The 16,544-nt window shown below is 38.3% G+C and overlaps 1 protein-coding gene and 1 long non-coding RNA gene across 6 annotated transcripts in view; one reads left to right on the forward strand and one right to left on the reverse strand.

Annotated features, from left to right (window-relative positions):
* Positions 1–781: 781 nt before the first annotated feature.
* LOC131709077 (uncharacterized) lies at positions 782–3,272 on the forward strand. Its single transcript, XR_009311367.1, has 4 exons — positions 782–828; positions 2,768–2,809; positions 2,964–3,005; positions 3,231–3,272. It is a non-coding gene; the product is annotated as an uncharacterized LOC131709077 (long non-coding RNA).
* An 11,993-nt stretch (positions 3,273–15,265) lies between these two features.
* The window catches only part of LOC131709110 (putative C-type lectin domain family 20 member A), a 33,016-nt gene continuing 31,737 nt past the window's right edge, over positions 15,266–16,544 (reverse strand). For all 5 annotated transcript variants that reach the window (XM_059011036.1, XM_059011040.1, XM_059011039.1 and 2 more), the window contains 2 exons: positions 16,189–16,277; positions 15,266–15,978 (listed from right to left, as the gene is read on the reverse strand). In XM_059011036.1, coding sequence (XP_058867019.1) covers positions 15,859–15,978; positions 16,189–16,277 — 209 coding nt within the window. In that variant the 3' untranslated portion in view covers positions 15,266–15,858. The remainder of the gene's footprint in view (positions 15,979–16,188; positions 16,278–16,544) is intronic.

The raw sequence follows: 16,544 nt of genomic DNA on the forward strand, positions 1-16,544 counted from the left end.
GTAAATGTGAAAATTGTGGCACAATATACACGGTTTGAGAGTGACTAGATGTTTTTTTTTATTTTAAACCCGGATAATTACCTTTCACTCCCGAGTCCTTGTGTACTTTCGCGCCTCAATGAAAACAACACAGACTCTGCTTGGTCCCTGACGTCAGCCGCGCACTGAGACTGTGTTACAGTGATGCATTATGGAATTTGTAGTTTTCATGTCTGCTGATTGCACCCCAAAACCCCACCAAACACCTACAAATCCCAGGGTGCCATTCTTTTTAAAGCTACCGGTATCTATTTTTCTCTCTTTAATAACTCGCTGCACTCAAAGGTCAAAATCAGGAGTATCGTTGGGCACGTCACTGTTATTATTACTAGCACGTTATTATTCAAACGTTCACCGCGAGGGAGGAGCAACGAGGGGATCTTGAGAGAGTTAGCCCTTTGTGAAGCGGATAAAATGACTTGACAAAAGACGTTTCAGATTTATCAAAATTATTGGTAGGGACAATTCAACGGTCCCTTGACATTGGTAGAGACATGTCCCTACCGTCCCTAGCTAAATCTATGCCGGTGCATTCTAGTGTTAAAACTCATTTGAACAATACACTTGAAACAGGAAATACTAAAACTTGTTGTTTTTGTGGGGGGGGTTTTTTAGATCAAGAACCAACAAGCCCCCCCACCACTGCAGTCTTTCAAGGTAAGAAGTGTAATAATTCAGTGTGATTCATAACACACAGCAGGAATCTGGCTTTGTCAGAAACTTTCTTTTTTCTTTTTCTTTTTACAGAAGCAGAACCCTCAAGCCTCCCCTCCACTCTGATCTCTCAAGGTAAGTGCAGTTTTGTGGCAAAGTGGTTTGCAGTGCGCAGGTGTAGAGGTGATGCAGTGCTCAAGACAAGGACAAACAACAAAGAACTGGTGAAATGGTGGTTTATTTATAATCCAAAGTCTGGTGTCAATAGTGAAGACTAATGAGAACTGGCAATACACAACGATCGATGTGTATTGCTCAGTTAAATCAGTCCCGAAACAATAAACATGGTATTTAACCACACACAATAAACACAAACACAGTCACAAGTCCAAAGTGAGTACTGTAGTGCTCGTGGCGTTGTGTGGGTTTAGTGCTGGCCTGTAGTGACAGCTCCGGATCGTGTTAGCCGTCTAATAACAACAAACAAGTAGGTTTTAGACAAGACAAAACAAACAAAACACTCACGATAACAATACGTGTCTCCTTCCAGTTCAGCATTTAACCATACAAAGGAACAGATCACCTCGCTACATCCCCTTATGTAGATCCCCTTGGTTAGAAATTGCAACCGTTTCTCCTCCAATCTGCAGTTGCCACATCGCTTCCCTTCCAGGTTGATGACTTGGTGTACTGTAGCTGACTTCAAACTAACCCTGGGAATGAATTGTCAGGCCATTCAGTCCAGGGCACTCTGTTCCCTTTACACAGCGCCCTCACAGGTCGGGAGGGAGATGTATCACCAAGAATCATTTTGTCTCTGTCACAAGTTTGTAGAGTGCAGTTTGTTTTAACTGTTTCATTGAATGGTGAGTTTCTCATTCAGACTGAAGTGCTGCATTGTGTTGTCAGCATTGCCCTGGTGGGGAAGCAGCATACTCACAGTTTGGTAGAAAGTTTTTTTTTTTTTCTATCTTCTCCTTCCACACCAGTCGCTAGAGGTATGGAGTGGAATCAGTTCAGTGTGATTTATAACTAGGCTTACTAATTTTTGATATATTTCGGATTTGACTGAAATAAATTTATATACAATAAACGTTGGTAAAACCACTTGCTATTTTTTTTAATTTTCTTACAAAAGATAATCATTAACAAATCCTCTTAGTTTATGTAGTCTTTATATTTGCTCTCTGTCCTGTCTCCGTTCCGCTCTGAATGGCTGGAGGTCGCTGTCAGTCATCTCAGTGGTCAGTTAGTACTGTAGTTTCACCCTATTCTGACAGATCTCGTTGACTGAAGCAGTGCTAGAATGCTCTCATTTCTTTAAATGACTGTCAATTATCAAGACCTGCACCAACTGTGCACTTTAACTTGCCAGCTACAGCGCCTGTCATTCAAAGCGCCTACTTTGAAATTAGTGGGTTACGGTGTAGGTAAGCTTTTACTTTAGGTATACCGTGACAGTTACTAGTTTGATTTGAAAATGGAGTGCAAGAGAAAAACACTTAATGAATATTGTGCACAATACCCTGGCCGACGGCTGAAGTCTCTGCGGCAGGAAGAAGCGGGCCCGTCTGCCTTGCCTAAAAGTCTTTGTAATACACTTTTTTATATGTTGCGTTTTCTATGGTTTATTTGAGAGATTTTTTTAATTGTTGATAATCATGGTTTTGTTGCATGTTGAACATGATATGGTAAAGGGAATTCGCTAAATAAGACGTTTTTCAATTACATAAAAAATCTTTTTTTTTTTAAAGCATAAATGTCAATTTCACCCATTCTCTGCTTGAATTGAAAAATAAAAACGGTAAATTCTTTCCAAAATGAACGTCGATATTAATTGTCAATTTGGCCAAGAAAATAAATATTGAATCGTAGCAAGCCTCTTTATTAACCACAGCTGCAATGTGTCTGTTATAAAGTACTCAGTTATTTTATTAATTATTTTATTTATTATTATTTTATTTCTCTTACAGATCCAAACCCTTCACACTCACCTTCAGCACAATTTTTTAACTTATTTATTTACTTTATTTTACTTATTTATTCATTATTTTATTTGATTGATTTCCTTCAGATCCAAACCCCTCTGACCTGCCTTCTACACCAGCCTCTAAAGGTATGGACTGGAATCAGTTCAGTGTGATTTATAACCCACAGCAGCAATATGGCTTTGTTATAAAGTACTCAATTATTGTATTTATTTATTGTCAGCATTGCCCTGGCGGGGCAGCAGCACACATACAGTTTCATTGAATCACATCTTCTTACAGATCCCAAACCTTCAAGGCCTCCTTCAACACCAGTCACTAGAGGTATGGACTGGAATCAGTTCAGTGTGATTTATAACCCACAGCAGCAATGTGGTTTTGTTATAAAGTCCTCAATTATTTTATTTATTATTATTATTTTATTTCTCTTACAAATCCGAACCCTTCACACCCACCTTCCGCACTTTTTTTTTTTTTACTTATTTATTGATTTCATTAATTTATGTTACTTTTTTATTCGTTTATTTTATTTTATTGATTTAATTACAGATCCAAACCCCTCTGACCTGCCTTCTACACCAGCCTCTAAAGGTATGGACTGGAATCAGTTTGAATAACAACCCATTGCAGGAATCTGGCTTTGTTATGAATTACTCTTGAAAGTTTTCTTTATTTTGTGATCCTGAACACTTAGACCCCTCCTCCACTCCGCTCTCTCATGGTGTGTGTAGAGCTGTATGAGAGTTGTGTGCAACTATTCAGCAACACTCGTCCCTCAACAATGCAGCTGTGTTGATCCAAAATTCCCATCAAGAAAAGGACTGAGCAGAACTGGTGACAGTAATCAGGGTTTATCTGTAGTTCAATGATAACCAAGCAAAATAAGCATTTCTGATCACCATATAAAACACTAAAGAAATGCTCATTTTCTCATTTTCATAAGACCGTTGAAGGCATTGCCCGAATCGTTTGACTCTGCTTTGGTTACAGTAGATAGATCGATAGATATATAGGTAGATACACTGATGCTGCGTTCTTTGATGTCTTTTTTGTGGTTGCTGTTTCAGATTCGGGAGTACCTCTCCAAGAATTTTCCGATGGAAGGCGTTAAGATGCGCTGGAGAAAACAAGACGGAGAGATTTTCCACAAGGATGAGGAAGAGGAGGAGACGTCCTCCGAGCCGTGAGATACCATTGCCGGCAGCGGGGTTCAGGGCATTTTGCCATTGATCTCTATTATTAACATGCCAAACTTCTTAAATTTTGTTAAAAAAGTGATTTGATTTCTTAATATTTTATTTCCATTGTTGGATAGTATAAGGGAAAATAGATTGAGAGTGGTAGTAAGGGTTAATCGGAGTGTGTTTAATTTTATATTAGTAACTACATTAAAATCATGTGTATTTAGTTATTTCAATTTTCTGTGTATTTTCATATTATAATAATTTCAATATATATTACATTAGTTACTTGTGCAAATGTGGTTTAAAGATTTAAGTGTGTGTTTTATATATCAGTGGCTTCAGTTGAGCTATCATTTAAATTAGGTGTATTTCAGGTGTGTTTTAGTTTTATATTCATTTTACATTATCTACAGGTGCAACATTTTTTATATTTAGGTTATGATAAGTGTGTTTTAATTTGATAATAATTACAATATATATTTATATTAAAGTGACTACAACCGTTTGTTTCCAACTTTGAAAAATATATCCAGCGTGATCACAATCTAAGTAAGCCACTTTCCCCATTCCATAGCAGGAAACGTATTGATTATGAATGGGCAACTTGCAGGGTTATAATGAAACCCTATAGGGGGCACCAGAAAACACTGCAATAATTTGTAAAAAACAAGAAACAAGCTTGCTTATCAGACAGACAGGGGTCAGACACACAGCAGATAAAGACATGATCATGATGATGATCCTAAAGTGAAATGTCATCGACAGCGCTTGATCAGGAGCTGTAAGGGAGTCTGAGTAAGCGAGACTAGTTGCCCTAGTGTAGGAGTCAGTAACATTGACCTTGGGGCTTGTAACCAGAAGGTCCCCGGTTCAAATCCCACCTCAGCCACTGACTCATTGTGTGACCCTGAGCAAGTCACTTAACCTCCTTGTGCTCTGTCTTTCGCGTGAGACGTAATTGTAAGTGACTCTGCAGCTGATGTATAGTTCATACACCCTAGTCTCTGTAAGTCGCCTTGGATAAAGGCATCTGCTAAATAAACAAATAATAATAATAATAATTGGCCCTTCCAGTCCAGGTCTTTGTTCCAACCATGTCCTTAATCACTACCTGGATGAATGGCCCTCCAGGACTGGAGTTGTCTATCGCAATGGAAGCAATCCTGCAGCATAGTTTAAGAGTGGTGGCGCCCCCTGTGGGATTTATAATCAGCCTGTATTTAAAAAGAAACACCAGCATGTAGAGTGAAAGGACAGCAGTGTTTAGATCCACTGCTGTTTATTAAACCAATGTTACATGACAGGAAACTGATAAAGAATGATCTATAAAAGAGAGTTATACAATATTGTGTTTATAATGAAAAACATTCAAACAGCACAATTCTTCTAAACACTTTAAAAAACTTGTTCTGGTTACTTTGAATGGATATTAATAGATAAAACCCTGGATAAAGAAATTAGGCATTTCTTGTTCATAGTCTGTATTTCTGAATGTATTTTTGATGAATCATTTCAATAAAGTTTTAGTCTCAATCTCTGGTTTCCTTGACTTCTCTCTATCAATGGATCACTTTCTATATACATTTGTAGTGTGCAAGGTATATTTGTATTTGGACTAGTTTAAATTGTAATAATAAAATACCTTGTTTTGAATTCAAGTCATGTAGAACCCAACTTTATCGAAATAATCAGACCGAACAACGTTTCTAGTGAATATATAGCAACAGTTTTATTAGAAATAAAACTAAATAAAGGAAAAATTAAAGGTGCAACAACTAAACTAAAATAATACAGAAAAAGGAAACATAAACAACGACACCCCACTCCCGCTGGTTGATCAGCGATCCAACGCAATCTACGAGAGATTCCCTTAAGGTTACAACTGCATTCCTGACAGCTATTTAAGATGAAGATTAGTCTTAACAGGTGTATTGTTAGTAACACAAATATTTACTTTCGTTAATATTTGATAATCAAAGCATTTTTAAATCAGTCTCATATATATATAGTTTTGGTTCAGAAGGCAATTCTCACTTTTGCGAGATAAAGACGCTATTTGCGTCCAGACAACCTATCGAGAATGTTCCATTATCAAGACAGCTAAATAATTTGGATTCTAGCCTGAAACGCAGAATGATAATTGCCTTGTAAAACCCAAATCAATTTGTATAAATCACATACAAACTGTTTCTATAGTGTTCATTAACTTCAAAGCATGAATTGAAAGCAATAATACTTTTCTTACATTCTACCTAAAACAAAACGTTAATTTTACTTTAAGGTCTGCTTACTCTCAGGTTCATAAGAGGATTAAAACACTACTCATTGAATACCTAACGGACATTCGCTGCCTCTTCCCACTGATCTCTGTCTTCAACAATACAGGCGCTCGTAGGCTCTCCTGCTGGCAAGGACAGGTCCAGGTTCCGGGGTCTGCCTTCCTCGCGTTTCGTCTCCACTTCAGTGTACGAAAGAAATGTCTTTGCAAAGAACAAGAGTCATTATTATTATTATGTATTTCTTACCAGACGCCCTTATCCATGGCGACTTACAATTGTTACAAGATATCACATTATTTTTTACATACAATTACATTATTTTTTACACATTATGAAAATGGCATGGACAAAAATGATGGGACCGCTAACCTAATATTTTGTTGCACAACCTTTAAAGGCAATAACTGCAATCAAACATTTTCTGTAGCTCTCAATGAGACTTCTGCACCTGTTAACAGGTAGTTTGGCCAACTCTTCCTGAGCAAACTGCTCCAGCTGTCTCAGGTTTGATGGGTGCCTTCTCCAGACTGCAAGTTTCAGCTCTTTCCATAGATGTTCGATAGGATTCAGATCAGGACTCATAGAAGGCCACTTCAGAATAGTCCAATGTTTTGTTCTTATCCATTATTGGGTGCTTTTAGCTGTGTGTTTTGGGTCATTATCCTGTTGGAGGACCCATGACCTGCGACTGAGACAGAGCTTTCTGACACTGGGCAGTACGTTTCGCTCCAGAATGCCTTGATAGTCTTAAGATTTCATTGTGCCCTGCACAGATTCAAGGCACCCTGTGCCAGGCGCAGCAAAGCAGCCCCAAAACATAACCGAGCCTCATCCATGTTTCACTGTAGGTATGGTGTTGTTTTCTTTGAAAGCTTCATTTTTTCGTCTGTGAACATAGAGCTGATGTGACTTACCAAAAAGCTCCAGTTTTGACTCATCTGTCCAAAGGACATTCTCCCAGAAGGATTGTGGCTTGTCAACATGCATTTTAGCAAATTCCAGTCTGGCTTTTTTATGTTTTTCTTTCAAAAGTGGAGTCCTCCTGGGTCTTCTTCCATGGAGCCCACTTTCGCTCAAAAGGCGACGGATGGTGTGATCAGAAACTGACGTACCTTCACCTTGGAGTTCAGCTTGTATCTCTTTGGCAGTTATCCTTGGTTCTTTTTCTACCATTCGCACTATCCCTCTGTTCAATCTGGGGTCGATTTTCCTCTTGCGGCCGCGCCCAGGGAGGCTGGCTACAGTTCCATGGACCTTAAACTTCTTAATAATATTTGCAACTGTTGTCACAGGAACATCAAGCTGCTTGGAGATGGTCTTGTAGCCTTTACCTTTACCATGCTTGTCTATTATTTTCTTTCTCATCTCCTGACAACTCTCTCCTTTGCTTTCTCTGGTCCATGTTCAGTGTGGTGCACACAATGATACCAAACAGCACAGTGACTACTTTTCTCCATTTAAATAGGCTGAATGACTGATTACAAGATTGGAGACATGTGTGATACTAATTAAAGAAACTAATTAGTTTGAAATATCACTATAATCCAATTATTTATTATCATTTCTAAGGGGTACCAACAAATGTGTCCAGGCCATTTTAGAATATCTTTGTAGAATAAGCAATAATTCATCTCTTTTCACAGCTTCTTTGCTTTATTCTATGACATACCAAAGGCATGCAAGTATACATGATAAAATAGCTTTTAATTTCATCACTTTTCAGGAGGAATGAAGCATTATTTCAATGAGCTGTAAGGGTACCAACAAATTTGAGCACGTCTGTATATTTAGGAAAAGTCAGGAAAGCACAGCTCTGTATCTTAAAAAGTTTTAACATCTACGCTCGTGTAATGGAAATTGGTAAAGTACCTTGCTCAAGGGTACAGCAGTAGTGTCCCCCCCCGGGTCTGAACCCACAACTGTCCGGTCAAGAGTCCAGAGCCCTAACCACTACTCCACACTGCTGCCCTAACTGTTTAGGTATGCCACTGAAACAGAAATTCTTCAGGTTATGTCTGGGATATTCCGAAAATGGTATCTATTCCAGCTGGTCGCAGGCTGGATCTCCAGATTGTCACAGTTCAAAGACTGGTTTGTGTATCACACTTGAGAATTATTGTATTTCTTGTTCTTATTGTATGACTTATATTGTAACACTTGAATGTATTTGCTTGCGATTGTAAGTCGCCCTGGATAAGGGCGTCTGCTAAGAAATAAATAATAATAATAATAATAATCAGAACCTTGGATTTCGTGTCGGGAGCGCTGTTTGAGTGTCATGCTCATACTTTTGTAATGTTCTCTTTACCCCTGTGATTGGATAGTTTGGTTATTTTGGGCGGTGCCTGGTCCATGTGGAGTGTTCTTCATTGGTTGTTCTCGTTCTGACACGGCCCCTTGTTCTCCATTGGTCCGCTGTCTTCCCCGCCGTTTGTGTGTGTCACCCTGCGTGAGTCTGTGAGTCGAAGCATGTTTTGTGTCTAGGCAGTGCTGGCGTGCTTCCTGGGGTGTCATCTGCACAGTGCAGCTGTATGCAGATGGAGTCTGTGTTGGCTGCACTGTGATTTGTGCTTGGTTCCGCCAACCAGCTGCTTGCCCTGGACCGAGGGTCTGAGCGATTGGACCGTGTGTAAATGTACCCCTGTGTGTGTGAGCCAATAGGGCTCTGGGGGATCACTATTTAGGAGCTGCCTGCGTGCAGCTCTGGGAGGTGTTGTGGTTTTCATGTAGCTGCGTGTCCTGGAGCTGTCTAGTTTAGCTAAACCATTTAATAAGAGTGCGTCCATTTGCCTCCTGGTCCAATGCTTCAATAAAAATAACAGTTTTCACTGCTTTAAACTGCATCCTGTGCGTCTCCGTTTCTTCCAGCTGCAAACCAGACATGCCGCCACTACAATATATAGCAGATTGTTAAGTATCTGGTATCTGAAACAAAAACACATTGGAAATGTGAAAAAACGCCAAGTGCCCGGCCATTTAAAGTAGAGATATCAAAAACACAACGGTGGGCTCCCGCAGCAGACCTGCTAACCTCCTTTGCGTATCTGCTACGCGTTTTGAGTTGGTAACACGCGGGTACGCTTTTATCAGAGATGATACGCAATAATACGTAATCCATATTTCGCTCATCGTCTAAGATGTTGCCTGTTGTTAAAGTGTTGCATCTAACGGCAGGGCCGGCTTTAGGGCAAGGGAAGCAAGATAGATTAACCAATCAGGTTTTGAGTTTAGTTGACGATCCAATCACCGTTTAAAAAAAAAAAAAAAAAGTTATCGTGGGTTGACTGACAGAAATTCTCATCACCCAGTTTCTTTGTATAATCCCTGCCATTCTGCTGTAGCCTATCAGGCTTTGTTGAGCTGACTCGCTTGTGTTTCAACTGCCAGTTTCGGGCACACTGGAGGGAGTGTGAAGTACTGGGACTTGTGAGGAAATTATTTATTTCAAACTGGCTACGGTCTGGGGAAAAACCCCACTTGCGTTAAAAAAATAAAATAAAAACGTGCTCGGTTTAGATACATGGCATGAAAAGAAAATACAGCTGAATGAGGATTTTACCAGAATGGCGAGTGAGTAAGTACAAACATTTATTATAATATAGTACAATATTTAAGTTTAATATTCTGTTTTTGGCTCGTTGTCCGGTTTTTCACAAACGCCTGTTACCATACAGGGATGTCAGTAAAATTCGATTTTATAAAAATGAGCACAGCATTAACATTGCTAATGTGGTTAAGCTACGTAAGGCTTCTGTTTACTTTGCAAGTAGCGTACAATTACATTGTAGATAAATGCCGTTTCATTGTGCTTTAAACAAGTCATAAATGACTGGTTTGTGATTTTATATTGAAGTTCAGTAAGATCATTAATGTAGCATTATGGATTTTGTTAACGGTACAATATTTTTTTAATGTAGGAGTGGGAATAATAGACCCGCATAAATGTAATCCTGTTTAACTGTAAAAAAATAATAAAAATAAAAAAATATTTGTGAAAAAAACGGCCACACAAGTAAGCGTGTTAAAGTGGGACTTAATATTACTACGACTACTACTGATAATAACGTAATATCAGAACTACCAATACATGCTTACTGATACTAACTTTTTATGAAGTGCTCACTATCAAACGAATGGGTCCAGTCTTTTTCGTTTTTTTATTCTCTTTTAATCGCTGAAATCCATTTTACCCTCCTGTCTGGATCAGCAGGAATCCTGTAGAAGGAAACTTTATATTTCTGTGCAGAACAAAAGAATCGGGCATTACTGTAATGTTACCGCGCTCGGCATTTTGGTCATGTTCCACAGTAATGCTGACTGTGAAAGAGTTCAGCTTGAAGACCAAAAACAAAACCCAACACAGAGCCAGCCTGAGCACAGACATGCTAAGATCACTGGTAACACACAAAGTCATGATGTCAGCGAAGCAGCAAGTGTGTCACACACAAACCTTTAGTGACATCTTGCTCAGCAAAGCCAAGCCATCACCTCTGAAGCTAAACATTCAAGATCTGAAAGTGCAGTTTGACCTGTTGGATTCCTTTCTGTTCCAAACGACTCATTTGTGGACAGCTATTACATTTGGTGCTGACTCAGTGACTATTTACAAGTTTTTTTTTTCCTTTTTTGAAAGTGCTTTGTTTCTCTGTTTTAGAAGCTTATACATTTCAATTTGTTATGTTTTGACAGTAAATAAAATATAAACATACTACAAAAATGGATATTTTCTGTACTTGAAATAATTTTCAGTTGGTATAAATTAAAAAGGCTTAATCTATACTAAGGTAAACAAAATTCAATTTAAACTGAAACAATCGTAGCTAATCTCATTATTTTTTTTACTGAAAAATTCATACTCAAAACTCACCAGAGTGTAGCATTTAGCTGTTTGATACCCTAAAACAATTCTGGGGGTAAGCCCCCCAGACCCCCTGAGATTTCCGCGTGAAAGAGTGCTACTCAAAAAAAAATGTCAAGGTTGGCAGGTCTGCATCAGTAAAAGCACTTAGAGTCGCGAGTTCGAGTCCAGGCTATTCCTTTGCCGACCGAGGACGGGAGCTCCCAGGGGCCGCGCTCAATTGGCCGAGCGTCACCCGGGAGGAGGGAGGGTTAGGTCAGCCCCTATAGTCTGGCCGGGCGCCTGCGGGCTTGCCTGTAAGCTGCCCGAGAGCTGCGTTGTCCTCCGACGCTGTAGCTCTTGGGTGGCTGCATGGTGAGTCTGCCGTGTGAAAAAAGCGGTCGGCTGATGGCACACGCTTCGGAGGACCACGTGTGTTCGTCTTCACCCTTCCGAGTCAGCGCAGGGGTGGTAGCGGTGAGCTGAGCCTAAAAATAATTGGCCATTCCAAATTGGGAGAAAATAATAAAAAATAATTGGCAACGACTAAATTTAAAAAAAAAAAAAAAAAAAAACAAGCCAAGTTTCAAGAAACCATTGGGGCAACCTTGCCCAGCACAAAGCAAATAGGCACAACTGTAAAACCGATGGGGGCCAAGGTTGCCCCAATTGTTTCTACTAACTTGGCTTGTGTTTTTCAGGCACAATAGAAGCAGATCTGCCTTTTAGTTTTAAATTGTAATTCTGTGTTTATTGTTTTAATTAACGGGCAGTGCAAACCGCTTGCCGTGACTGTGTATTCTAGATCGGCCCTGCTTGTTAAGTATAGTTTACCACCTGTATTTAATAAAACGATGTTCACTGCCCGACATAGTAGCGTGGTCTAGTTTATATTTTCCTTCTGGTATTCTGCCTGGCTCATCCCACTCCGATTAGATAGAACGAGTGCCCCTCCCGGGTGCTACATATGTTCAGCAGCAATCTGCCACATAAATTATAAAGTGATTTTTATTTTTTATTTTAATGAATATAATAATTGATTCAGCATAATGCACTTGACATATCCAAATTCGATCATGATTTTATATTATTTCATCAACAGTATACAATAGAAACTAACAGCAATATAAATGCATGTTAAAGTTATGTGTGCAAAAGTATGTATGTTCAATGAAAGTGTCATTCATATCAATTATATTTTTTTCACATAAAAAATGTGTTTGTTACACATAAATAAATACATTTAATTTTTTTAAAGTTTGCAATATAAACCCTGTGTGGGAATCAAACCCAAGACATGCTTCTAATGCAGGCTGCAGTACAGGCACAGTAGCTTTCACACCACGAAGTAGCATGTAAGTAGTACAGCACTAAAGTTACAGTTTTTATAACAAGTAATGAGAAGCAAGATTTTGTAAATAATGATTATGTATTCCGATTTTAATTAACGTTTTCATCTGATATTACAAACTATCTTAAGCTTGATCTCTTATTTAGTATACTGTAAAGTGTTCATGTTTAGGAAGTAGTACTTGGGGTAGGGCTGCCATTTTATTCACAGACCAAACCCGGACATTTTTCTCAGTCAGCCTTGGTCTATCAAAACTGCAGTATACTGTAATACAGTTTAACACAGTCAAGCAGGTTGGTGATTCCTAGTCCTTACATAAAATATGTCTTTACCGTTAACAGAATGCATTATGATACATATGTTATTTTATTGAACAAATATGAAATCCCGGAAACATTATTTCTAACATATTTAAAAGTACAATAATTGCAAACAGCATCCATCTACTTGTAATTTTAGCCAACTTGAAAACTGAACAGACATCACCATGGCTCATCTTAACCGTTTAGCTGTCACTCGCTGAAGCTGACCCTTCATAGAACAAAAGTTATGATACTTTTATACCAAGTATGTCATATGCATTGTTTTAATTGAGTAACGAAATATGTTAAACGTTTATATACGAACAACATAGAAATACTTGTATACAATTCATATTAGTACTGTATTTTGTAACAAACTATTGAAAATGTATTTTTTCTTAATATGCTGTACCGGTAAGTACGTTTTCTTAAAAGGAAAAAAGAAACTTGGTCAAATCATGTCAAAGTGTGCTCGCTCACCGGTGGTGCACAGTAGGGGCCACACATTCCAAGTATCTGGTACATCATACATGATATCTTTCTAATTCCTGTGACTGGATGTAAGAAGTATGCTCTGTGGCTGCAAAATACTGCCAGTATGTAGCCTGCTTGGGTCACGTGACTGCAACCCCTCACTTTTGATTGTTTACGCCACGTGGTTATGTTCATTGTCTTCAGCATTATTTAAATGCTGAGGACAAAGTAGAATGTACAGATCAGTACTAAACAGTACATTCTTCTGATAATATAGTGGAACTCGTTTAAGCAACTAATGTATGTCAAAGAAAATATTCTAGGAAGGCTGGTGTTTCGTATGCGTTTCACTTAAAAACCGGACATCAGATGCCAATTCCCGGACTGTCCGGTCAAACCCAAACAGGTGGCAAACCTAACTCAGGGAGACGGTGTTGAATTCGCAAATGCTCTGCAACCCCCGTAAACAACAACACCCTTTCATTAACGGCGTGACTCATCCCATTCCCCTTACAATACATGGAATGTATAAAAGACAGACGAGACAAACTGAACAGACAGCAAGTCCTGCAACAAAGCAACTGTCCGGGTCGGTACAATATATTTTTAAATTTGAAAATAAAAATATATGAAAGCATGATGACCTTTATGTACAAAATGCTTCACTAATATACAATTGAACAAGAACTGTTGAATTTTTTTTTTCCGTTTCATACAGTATTAAACGGCAGTGTTTATATGATTAGTGAAAAATAAATAAATACATATCAAGATAAATAAATAAATAAATAAATAAATAAATAAATGTCAATGTATCCGTTTATGTATTTATTTGTTTATTTATTTATTTATGTTTTACTTTTACCAATAAAATGATATAAATGGTATAAAAATGAAAAGGTTTTCATGGATGAACACAAGGTTGACGTTTAGTCAGTAAAGTGGGATCAGAAAAAAAAAATGGACTCAGAGCTGGGCCCTAGTGCGGCTTCAAGCTATAACATTAAAAACCAAGTCACTGCTCTTCTCAAGTAGCTGTACCCCTCTCGTATGGGTTATGTCACAGAGTTGCGTTCCTGTAAGTCATTGTGGTCTGTCTGACTCTCTTTGCCTGGGTGGTAGATGCTCCTGTTACTCAAACCCCTATATTGCCCGTCACTTTGTCTTGTGACTGTTTCTTATGAAAACTGTATATAAAAAGTGATCCATTGATAGAGAGAAGTCAGAGAAACCAGAGATTGAGACTAAAACTTTATTGAAATAATTAATCAAAAATACATTCAGAAATACAGAATATGAACAGTGAGAAATGCCTAGTTTCTTTATCCAGGGAACTATCTATTCATATTCATACAAAGTAACCAGAACAAGTTTTTAAGCATTTTGTATGTTTTTCATTATAAACACAATATTGTATAACTCTCTTTCAATACATTATCATGTCAAGTGTTTGTCCAACAGGTTTGATTTATAAAGCAAGATCTTCAGTTAATTTGGCTAATGTAGAGTTTTATAGATCATTCTTGATCAGTTTCCTGTCATGTAACATTGGGTTAATAAACAGCAGTCCTTTCACTCTACATGCTGGTGTTTCTTTTTAAATACAGGCTGATTATAAAGCCCACAGGGGGCGCCACCACTCTTAAACTGTGCTGCAGGATTGCTTCCATTGTGATAGACAACTCCAGTCCTGGAGGGCCATTCATCCAGGTAGTGATTAAGGACATGGTTGGAACAAAGACCTGGACTGGAAGGGTCAATGTTACTGACCCCTGCACTAGGGCAACTAGTCTAGCTTACCCAGACTCCCTTGCAGCTCCTGCTCAGAACTTCGCCAGAGGCTCAGATCAAGAGCTGTCAAACTCCTTTCATGTTAGGATCATGTGCAAGTAAGAATATTCTTCATCTGCTGTATGCCTGACCCTTGTCTGTCATTCATAATCAATATGACTGCTGCTATGAAATGGAGAAAGTGGCCTACTTAGATTGTAATCACGCTGGATATATTTTTCAAAGGTTGAAATAAACGGTTGTAGTCACTTTAATATAAAATTAAAACACACACTCAAAAGCTTTAATAAAACAACAGAGTTGCTCTAGTAACTAACGTAATATATATTGGAAATGTTATCAAATGAAAACTCACCATTACTTAAATATAAAAACTGTTGCACACCAGTAGATAATGTAAAATTAATATAAAACTAAAACACCTGAAATACACCTAATTTAAATGATAGCTCAACTGAAGCAAAAGTCTTAGCCATGTTGCAATTTTCTACTCTGATGCATTATGAGCATCAACAATTTACTCAAAGCCTCCACTAGTGTGTTCTACTATTATAACAACCTTGACTTGCATAAAGAAGAAAAAACATTGAGTGAAATAGCCTGCATCACTCGATTGCACAAATAACTAATATATATATATATATATATATATATATATATATATATATATGAATTATCATATAAAAATACACAGAAAATTGAAACAACAAACACACCCTCAATAAACCTGATTTTATTGACAGTTTCGTTGTAGTTACTAATATAAAATTAAACACACACTCAAAAGCCCTGATTAAACCTTATTCCCACCCTGAATCAATTTTCCCTGATACTATCCACCAAAGAAATAAAATATTAAGAAATCAAATCACTTTTTTAACAAAATTTAAGAAGTTTGGCATGTTTATAATAGAGACCAATGGCAAAATGCCCCGAACCCCGCTGCCGGCAATGGTATCTCACGGCTCGGAGGACGTCTCCTCCTCTTCCTCATCCTTGTGGAAAATCTCTCCGTCTTGTTTTCTCCAGCGCATCTTAACGCCTTCCATCGGAAAATTCTTGGAGAGGTACTCCCGAATCTGAAACAGCAACCACAAGAAAGACATCAAAGAACGCAGCATCAATGTATCTACCTATATATCTATCGATCTATCTACTGTAACCAAAGCAGAGTCAAACGATTCGGGCAATGCCTTCAACGGTCTTATGAAAATGAGATCAGCTAATTAGTTTGACACAAAGTCCTGTGCACAGGAAATTCTCAGTTTGTATTTCTGAATGTCACCTACCTGCTCTAAAATGGCTTCGCTCACTTTGGGGTCTTCAAGATTCATTCCTTTTGGTGCAGTAAGTTTGACCCTTCCGATTGCCATGTGATCTGTGCAGACAAACAGAAGAGTTCACACACACATTATATACACACAATATAAAACAACAGGACCTTGTATAAGTCAGGTCTTAAAACATACATAGGGGCTGCAGTGTGGAGTAGTGGTTAGGGCTCTGGACTCTTGACCAGAGGGTTGTGGGTTCATTGCCCAGTGGGGAACACTGCTGTTGTACCCTTGAGCAAGGTACATTACCTAGATTGCTCCAGTATAAACCCAACTGTATAAATGGGTAATTGTATGTAAAAATAATGTGA

This window comes from Acipenser ruthenus, chromosome 41 (genome assembly GCF_902713425.1).
Source record: "Acipenser ruthenus chromosome 41, fAciRut3.2 maternal haplotype, whole genome shotgun sequence".
Taxonomy (NCBI): domain Eukaryota; kingdom Metazoa; phylum Chordata; class Actinopteri; order Acipenseriformes; family Acipenseridae; genus Acipenser; species Acipenser ruthenus.